The following is a 9,987-nucleotide window of genomic DNA, read 5'->3' as shown; positions in this document are numbered from 1 at the left end:
TCTTACCTCCACCACTACATTATTCGAAATTGAATTTAAATTAAGGAAAATCAAAGCGAAATAACTATCATTCTTATTGCAAATGAACGCATCGTCTTCTTCAAATCTGGCACTGTCCTGAATATACACGAAATATTTGCCACTGGCTGTGCCAATCATTGCATAAAAAGTATAAATTGGAAGGCTACTACTAGAAACTCAATATAACCCCTTAGGTTGAGAAAATGTTTGTTTGTTGGACATTGTTAAATCCTTTTGGCGATGTCTTCTAACAGAAACTAAAGGAGTCAACATCCCCTTTGCACTTAATTCATACAAATACATTCATTAAGCTTTTATTAGCATCTTCAATTAAATAATATTGTTACCTTGATCTTTATCAGATGCATATATATAATAAAATGCAATACATGTATGTTTAACAGATTGGAATTGATTAAGTACAGATTTATCTTTCTATTTTTATGCCCCATTTAGGGGCATTATGATTTGAGGTCTGTGCGTCCTTCCATTCGTTCGTTCGTCCGTACGTCCGTATGTCCCGCTTCAGGTTAAAGTTTCTGGTCAAGGTAGTTTTTGATGAAGTTGAAGTCCAATCAACTTGAAACTTAGTACACGTGTTCCCTATGATAAGATCTTTCTAATTTTAATGCCAAATTAGAGTTTTGACCCCAATTTCACGGTCCATTGAACATAGAAAATGATAGTGCGAGTTGGGCATCCGTGTACTATGGACTCATTCTTGTTCACCATGGTTTGATCTTAATTCCTAGAGCTTAATAAAGAATTTATGCTCTTTCAAAACCAAAATTGTGCTTTGTTGAATTAGCTGCAAGCTCTGTCCGGTTCTTAAACTCAAGTCTCATAATATTGTTGCACTTAAATAATGTATATTAAGTCCAATAAAGACCCAATGCAAGGTCAGATGGACATGTAATTCTTTTGAAACCAAATATAGTTTACCTATTAATCAAAGTAAACGAAAAACTGCCGTAAATGCAAAACTCAAGCTTGATCACTTAACCCTAAAAAAAAAGATGGAAATACTACCTTCAACCAAAACTTTAACCTGATATGGAACAGATAGAGCAACACACGGTTTAAAGCACAGAACGGTAAACATTATGCCAACTATCAAAGGTGAGACATAAAATTCACCTCAGTCATTCACCATAAAAATGAGACCAAGGTCAACAGCAATATCATAGACCATATTGATCATAAACCAGCTATATACAAAATACAACATTTCATGATCTTCTACCTTCTGATATATTAAGCTTTATACACTTAACAAGCATTCTGAGAGTATTGCATGGCAAGCCATAGTCCCCTACCGGGTAAAAATTACATTATACTGGAACAAAATGCTTACTTGTTCTATAACTTGCCATAGGGTAAACAAAAAGTAAATATCAAGTCATTATATTTAAGAATGACTAAAAACAGTGTGAATAGTGAATTTTTCAAGTCCAAGGACCATAACATGCAGAAAATTATCAGACCAAAACAAAAATTTGAACTTGATCTGGAACTTGTCATGATAAAACTATATACCAATTATCAATCAATATCTTCAAGCATGATGAAAAAAGTGTGGAAAACACTCTTAACATTGGATATGATTAATAGTTCTCTAAAATTAGATATGATGTAATACAATGTATATTTATTTTCAAATTATAATCAAATATAATTAATAGTTCCAAATATTTTTTCTTCCATTTGTCACAAACTAATATAGATTTGTAACTTATCTATAAAGTGTCAACAACTTTTATCTACACAATGTAATGTAATGAAATATATACCTTAATGAAAATAGATTATTATCTAATTAAAGGATTTCACTGAATAATATTTTTTATAAATATATAGCATTCAGAAAATAAGTTAATACAAAATAACAAACAAACAAACTGGCACAAATTTTTCAAACAATTTACTAAAGAATTTCTTTAAAAAAATGAGTTATCTCTCTTTGTATAGAAATATGGTTTAACATAGTACTCGAAAATTAGATATGGATTTTTTTTATGGACCATAACTCTGGACTAAATCATTAGAATGGAACAAAATTCGAACTAGATCTATAACTTGTCATGATAAAACCATAAAACAAATATTAAATCAATATCTTTAAGAACGAAGAAAAAAAGTGTGGAAAGCTGATTTGCCGGACTGACAGACGGACAGACAGACAGACAGACAGACAGACAGAGTGCAAACCTAAAGTCCCCTTCGACGAAGTCGGTAGGGGACTAATAAATGTAGTCACCAGCACTGCTAGATAAGAATACAAATGTCTGACGTTTGGCATCTTTTATCACTGGCAACAATAACCTATCAGATATAGGAAATGACCTAACCTCATGCCTTTTATGTACACACGATTTGGTATACATACAAATTTATGAAATAATAAAGCAAACACCACATTTGATAAAAAAAGAAAAAAGAGCAAAATCAAAGGACAAATGTTTGTTAACAAAATCCAGAAATACACTATGTCACAATTTGAACCTTTTCTCTGACTGATCTGAATGTTGTGCTGATTGACCTGACAGAGGGGGTCGTTTCATTCCTGTGAATTTTGTGTATTTTGAAAAGGGTACATTTCAACATTATCTTTTATATGATACTAGTTTCAACTTGTATTTACCATTGTTTTTGTTTTGTCTTTTTAAAGGGATATGGAAACAATAGCTACATATATATAAAATTACCATTTTCATTGGCTTGAAATGACATGTTCAAGATTTCTGGTGAAACCAAATTTGATGACTGTAACATGTATTGTTTTTTTTCTTTTTTCTAACCAAACCCAAATTAAATATATATGGTATGTCATCAAAGTCATGCAATAATTTCTGGAAATAATTCCTGCTTTCAAACCTTGTACCTCATGCAGTCCACTGCCAAAATAAAATAAATATAAAAACTTGTATTATGAATATTTATTATTTTATCATGCTTGGATGAAAATAAATCAATATACAACAGCATACAATACAATAAAATTTGTAGTGTACCTCACTAATAATAAACATAAATAATACTTCCAGCGAAAACACTGAACACAAAATAAAATAATCACTAATAAAACAGTGGACAAATTTGTGATCAGTGGTATTTCTTTTTTAACTCCCATTAGTGGACATTGTACTTGTACTTCCATCTGTTTTTACAATCCCACATGGAGCTAGGAAAGTTATGTCCCTTTGATATTTAAAAAATCCAAGTTATTTCCCTTTGAAAATTCCATAAATACAATTGATTTCATTTATTTAGGTCCAGTGTTATCTTCTTCCATACAGTGTTTATGAAGAATAATGAAATTATATGTATGGCACATACAAGGAAGATTGAATACAGATAAAATATGTAAGATATATTATATAGATGTTCTTATGTAAAATGTATATGTTACAGATTGAAGTCTTTGGGGAAAAAACATAGAGAAAAGAATGGTGAATTGGTGAACAAATACAATGTCAGAATTAAATATTCAATCCAATTAATTTCCCTCCATGTTCAGCAATGGCAAATGTCGTCTTGCCTAAAAAGATATTAAAGTATCTGGAAAAGCTTTTCCCCATGCTTATAAGCATTTGTTGAGTAATATGACATTCATCATTGCATTATATTGTTATAATGAAAGGCATCTAAAAGTCTTTTGGGAGATTCAATTTGAAATTGTTGTAGATCTCTTTTGCTTCAATAATGGTATTGCAATTATCTGCTGAATTTGTGAAACATGTCTGTTAATGAAAAATAAATCTTCTTAACATTGATTTTTTTAATGATGTTACATTTACCATTAGTTTGCTTCTCCAGAAAGTCTGAGGCTTTTATTAAACAAGAATAGAAATGCTCCTTGGATGAACTAATTATACAGACAGATAGAGATGAATGTATCAAAACATCTTCTATAATTATTCTAATAAATAGATAAAAGAATAAGAAAAATTACTAAAACATATGTATAATGACATTGGCAAGTTTTATTTTCATTTAAAATATGTATGTGTCAGATAAAACATTTCCTCCCTGCAATCAATATGATATTTTATACACAGAAAGATTTCTCCTCAAGAGTGTATACATTATATGTATAAAAATCTATGAACCTCATGTGAAAAAAAGCATTCTGTGGATTCATTTATTTTCGTGGGTAGCAATTTTCGTGGAATGCAGAAAACTTGTCTTTTCATGGATATTTGATTTCGTGGTTTTGCCAAAGTCTGCATACAACCTGATACAAAATTTGTCATTCGTTGAACATTTAAATTCGTGGTTTACCTTTACCAACGAAAACCACGAAAATTGGTATCCAACGAATAATAATGAATCCACAGTAGTTTAATTTGAATGTTGATTTTCTTCTTTAAAATATGAAACGACAAGCTACTTGAATTTGCATGGAAGGTGGTCAAATAAATGCAAAGTCTTATTTGTAAAATGAAACAAGTTGCTGTTGCAAAAGTAAGAAAAACTAAAATACATCTACAAAACAACTAGCAAAAGGCAAAATTTTATTTCTTTTCTTAGTCACATTATCATAGGCACTAAAATAACATCAAATTCATTCGTCCATCACATCAATTGAATGCAATATTTACAAATATATATCATCACAAATGACAAATAACAACAGAAACAATTAGTTTATTTTAAGAAGGCTTCATCTATGTCTTCTGTAATTACAACCTATCAAGTAAAATGTCATAAAATTCAGGAACTGTTATTTATGAATTTTCCAAGTACATACACACTTCTATTTAGTTCAATATGAAGTGCTCATAAAAGTACTGTAAACCAACTTATTTTTGCGGATACTTTATTTCGCGTGTAACCTTTTCTAGTCCACTTCGCAGAGATTTGATTTTGCAATTTTCTAATTTACTTGATGTAGTTAAATAAGGAAAGATCCAATTTTTACATGTTCGGGACGATTTATATTCATGCTTTTTTATACTCCAGAAAGTCACGAAAATAAATCGCTCACGAAAATTAGTTGATTTACAGTAAGTCCCAATTTTGTGATTTGCATAAAACATGGACAGAAATCTTTTTTCTTTTCCTATATTGAATATCATATGATCCCTGATAAAAAAATAGTCTTGAGTATTGTTATTGTATTGGATATAGGAAACTTGTCATGTTCTTTTTATTGTGAAGACATTCTATACATACAAATCCTGTACAACAATAGACCTGTCTAGAGAAACCACTTTTCTCAATCTTGGAAAACCATACAATGGAAAAATCTTTTATAACACATATATTGGAAACATATACACTCAGTATGAAAAATGAATTGTAATGACACTATGAATAGGCCTCAGTAGAAAAATGTGGTTTCTCTTGACAGTGTCCTCTTTAGACAGGTAAAGTTTTTGTACCACAAGACGCTAGATGATACCTATAGTGGTGTAATAGTACAAAACATAAAATCATAACAGCACTAATCTGAATACATAAATGTTTTACTAATAAATAATATGAAGATGGAAAAAAGCAACAAATATATCTCTCTTATTTATATTTTTTTTAAAGAAAATAACCATAGATATAAAAGGTTCGAAAAATCATTAATTTGGAAAAATAAAGGATTTCATTTTTAAATACATGTTTATACATGTGAATAAAGAGATATATTAATTTAATACCAGTATACACAGTTGATGGGGGGAAATTATCAGGTGGATATGAAGTATCACATCTTTGGACTTTGTTTGAGTTTATGAGATGACATAATTTTGTGGCTAAAAATTCTCATGTGAGCAATCCTTAATGTGAGACTAAAAACATACATTTAGGGCAGTGTTTTTGGTTAAAAACATGACATAGAAGACTGAATGAAACATTTTACCCTATGATGCGAATTTTGCTGGATTTTTGACCTGGAATAATTGGTCCACTTAAGTTGGACCCAACATCTAAAAGCTATCATTTAGCCAACACATTTTCAAACAATTTGGCCATATCACATATACTTTTTGAATGGCCTATTTAACAGGTTTTGACATGTACAGACATTTAGAACATATACATTTTGTTTCATAGCTGTGATATTATCAAACACCCAGAACATTTATGAAACAGTATATATACCATTTAAACATGTTAAGAGAGGAGAGAGAGCATGAGAAAAAAATCCCAATGGAAATACATGTATAAACTGAATCTTAAAGCAATATTTAACACAAAAACTACATAAAAATCCTGAACACTGTTACACAGAAAACTAGGCACTAAGATCCTAATTTGAATATATAAAAGATTAGATAAATTGACAATTTTGTAAAGTAAATTTATGAACTGACAGACAATTTTGTTTATCTTCTGAATGCCTTCAATTCATTTAAAGTTCAATCACAACATTTTGCATAAAAATATAACAAATCTTGTACATTGTTTTGCATTGCTTTCTTTGGTCAGAATCACCATTTTTAAGACAACCTTGTGTTAACATTCCCGTTACTGTCACTTCATACAATTTACCAATTAACAGTTCAGAAAGTCATCCATCAATCATTTACTTCACATCCATGCATCTATAAAGTGTACAGATAACAGGTGAAATGTGACGAGCCCAAGACAGTGTCCGTCTCCGACTCAGTGAGATCCTTGGAGAACGTCGCAGTTTTCTACATGTATACATGTATATTTATATATGTTTTTGGAAATATTGCAGTATGTTAGCACGTAAGTCCTCATCAAATTTATTTAAACTATTGATCTATAAAAGCCTTTTACATTACGGTGGCACATATGGAGCAGGCTTGTTATTGTAAGCAGTTTGCATGTGAGGTCTAGGTTGTTTGTTTCCACCAGAACTATGTATCGGAGGTGGAGGTTGAATCATGGGAGAACTCATATCAGTCATATCATGTTCTTCATATTCCTCATTTTTATGATCTGACGACCGGGAGCTTTCACTGGATGCACGAGTATACTCAGGAGGTGGCATTGGTGGTTTTTCATCATCCATTATCAAAGGTTTGTTTGCATCATTAGGTTTCTCATCATATTCATCAGGGAATATAATGGGTGCTCCTTTGTTTACAAATGTATTTTTATCTTCCAATGACATCTTTCCTTTCCTTCTCTTACGGTACAAACAACATGCAATAAACAAAGCAATAAGTAGGATGATGATTATGACAACGGCAGGAACAACAGTGGTTATCAACATATCATCATCACTTTCCTGTTCCTCTTTCTTTGGAGTTAATGTTGTTGGTTTAGGCGTAGGCTTTGGAGTTTTATAATCTGGAATGGGATCAATTGGTAATACAACTTCACCATGGACAGGAAAATCTGGATTATTCATACATTTTCCTTTAGGCTGTGAAGTAGCCTTGTTTACAGAAAAGTCCTTTAACATACGCTTGGCCCTATCTGTTAATTGACCATCTTCCTTAACAAGTTTGCCAACCACCTTTTTAATGCCATCTATTGGACAATAGTCTGTAGGAAGGGTGTTATTTGTCCAGCCAAATTTCACTGATCCTCGTTCAAATTTCAGTATACTAATGTTATCAGTGCTATCATCACGGTATATTCTCTTAATTTGATTAACCAGAATCATCCTTTTGGCAACAGTAAATTCATCAAAATCTTCATCTAAGACTAATCCCAACTCGTGTGAAGGACTTTCAAGAGCTTTAACATTTGATTTTTTAACTGTCACCATGAAATTGTCAAATGCAGGAGGGAAGAGTCCTTTTCTGTTTTGTGCTGTAATTCTATAACTTTTCATTCCTATGTCATTTGCAAGCGGTGCTCCAGTGATATAATACTTGTTATTTTTTCTTTGTAAACCAATCCATGAATTTGGATCTAGGACTTGCATGCCATCGATGAATAAATCCAAACGTAATTGACCTGTTGACCCTTCCATACAATCATAAAACAAATCATCAGGAACTACAATCACACTAGATTCTCCTGCGGTAAATACAATATCGTTCATTTTGCCTTTTCTAACAGGAGCTGCCGGACTACCATCATCACATTTCGGTGTGTTATCAATCATGGTAGACTCTGTATCAGTTTTAGGTGGTGTAGGTTCCGGTTTAGAATCAGTAGGTGGTGCTGCTGTCATGACATGTGTTTTAGTTGGTAAGATTTCTGTTTTTGTTGGGACTGGTTGAGGTGTACCTTTTGGTGTTGTTGGTGGCATGATTGGAGTAGCTTTGGTGACAACTTTCGTCATCATTTCTGTTGGCTCTGGAGTTGCTGGTGGTACTACAACAGACTTTGTCGGATGGATATCCATTGATGGGGAGACCATTATAGGGATACTTCTGGTCATTGGTTCCTCTGTATCTGTTGGTTTGATTGGGTCAGTAACTGTTACAACTTCTGAAACAGTTGGTGGACCCCTTGTCACAGCTGGAGTAGCTGTTGCTCTAATTGCTCTTCTTCTCCTATGTGGAGCTTCCTGAAAAAGTGTATTGGTTACTTGCCAACCACTTATCTGATAACCAACTGCATGTGCCAAGCTACCATTAAGAGCTGTCTTTTCAACATGATGTAGAACTGGCATGTGATCCTTCTCTACTTGTCCACAACCAACCAGCCATGACACTTGCACACCGGTATGTTTAGGTTCTTTGATATTACCAGATCCAGCCACTAAAGTAGAGCTATCAATCATTGGTTTATCTCCCTTTGGAAGCAGTTTCATCATATCATTCGCTAGGCCGAGGTAGGATGCGGCAGAATTGACCAAGTCTAATCTATTTAAAGCTGGTAAAGATTCTAGATCGGCATCAACAACAATAGTTACAGCTGTTTCTGGAACTTCTCGTCTACATCTGACAACCTGTGGTTTCCCGTTCTGTGAGTTTGATGGTGTATATTTAAGGACTGGGGATTCTCCCGTTACAGTAACTGAGAAAACATCCTTGGCTACAGAATTTTTAAATCCTTTGACTACAACTTCGAGGTAATGTTGTCCAAGGTCGCCTGGACTTGGAATGCCTTTCAATTGGTGATTTTTACTATCAAAATGTAACCATACTGGTAATCCATCTTTGCCAACTTCCATAATCTGTAAAATATAAAAGAAAATTAAGTATACAATTATTTTAGTAATAAGAGGCTTGACAAAAAAAAAAAAAAAAAAAAATAAGTCAAGTACAACTAGATTCTCACTCCTGATACTAACATTAGTGATAACATTTTTGGAATTCTTTTTAGAACTTTTAAAAGTACATACGAACATGCACTTTTGGTGACCGTGAAAACAAGTTTCTCTAGTACCTGCTGACTGATGGCTTTTTATAAATAATTAAGTTATCAGCCTTGTATAACTTGTGACTTGCTTATAGTTATTTACATGTGTAAGGGTTGGTGGTAAACAAGTACTTCTAGAATGTCGGCAACACAGTTTTTTTTTAATCCACTAATGCAGCTTTGTAGTTAATATGCTGTAATTTATACCGAACTATAAGAACCTACAAATGTATGTTTACAGACAGAATGTATATTTTTTTTTGTTAAAAGAAATGTTTTGTCATCAACTAAAAGTGATAGAACTACATATACCAAATTTGTTTCCATTACATTCATATACTAAGACTTTTTTATATATATATATAATATTCTGAAAGCAATGTTCTGCCCAGTCATGTCATTATTTTCAAATACATTGTAGCACCATGGGATTTGAAATAACAGTTTCCACTAAAATTATAGCACATTTACAAAACACTTCTAAGTTCTTTTAAAATATCTATTCAGAAAACACCCTGGTAAAAAATATAGGACCATGGCACCATGATTTGTTTTTACCAGTTCATGTCCGCTTTCCTACAGTAATGTCAGACTCATTTTTAAAAGGAATTGACTGGATTAGTGAAAAAAAAAAAATTTTGGGGCAATCTAAACTTAACTTTTTGCACTTGAATGAAAAATGCCTGTAGAGATGAGAATGCAATAATGACTTATTCTCCAGACAGGGATGAAAGAAAT

At 32.2% G+C, this 9,987-nt stretch overlaps 1 protein-coding gene across 6 annotated transcripts in view; it reads right to left on the bottom strand.

Annotated features, from left to right (window-relative positions):
• Positions 1-2,942: 2,942 nt before the first annotated feature.
• LOC127739261 (dystroglycan 1-like) overlaps positions 2,943-9,987 on the bottom strand; it is a 70,217-nt gene continuing 63,172 nt past the window's right edge. For all 6 annotated transcript variants that reach the window (XM_052250918.1, XM_052250908.1, XM_052250897.1 and 3 more), the window contains one exon: positions 2,943-9,064. In XM_052250918.1, the coding sequence (XP_052106878.1) occupies positions 6,764-9,064 (2,301 nt within the window). In that variant the 3' untranslated portion in view covers positions 2,943-6,763. The remainder of the gene's footprint in view (positions 9,065-9,987) is intronic.

Source organism: Mytilus californianus, unplaced genomic scaffold (assembly GCF_021869535.1).
Source record: "Mytilus californianus isolate M0D057914Y unplaced genomic scaffold, xbMytCali1.0.p SCAF_1, whole genome shotgun sequence".
In the NCBI taxonomy this organism is placed as follows: Eukaryota; Metazoa; Mollusca; class Bivalvia; order Mytilida; family Mytilidae; genus Mytilus; species Mytilus californianus.
The sequence above is the reverse complement of the archived record's forward strand: the minus strand, read 5'-3'. Positions and strand labels throughout refer to the sequence as shown.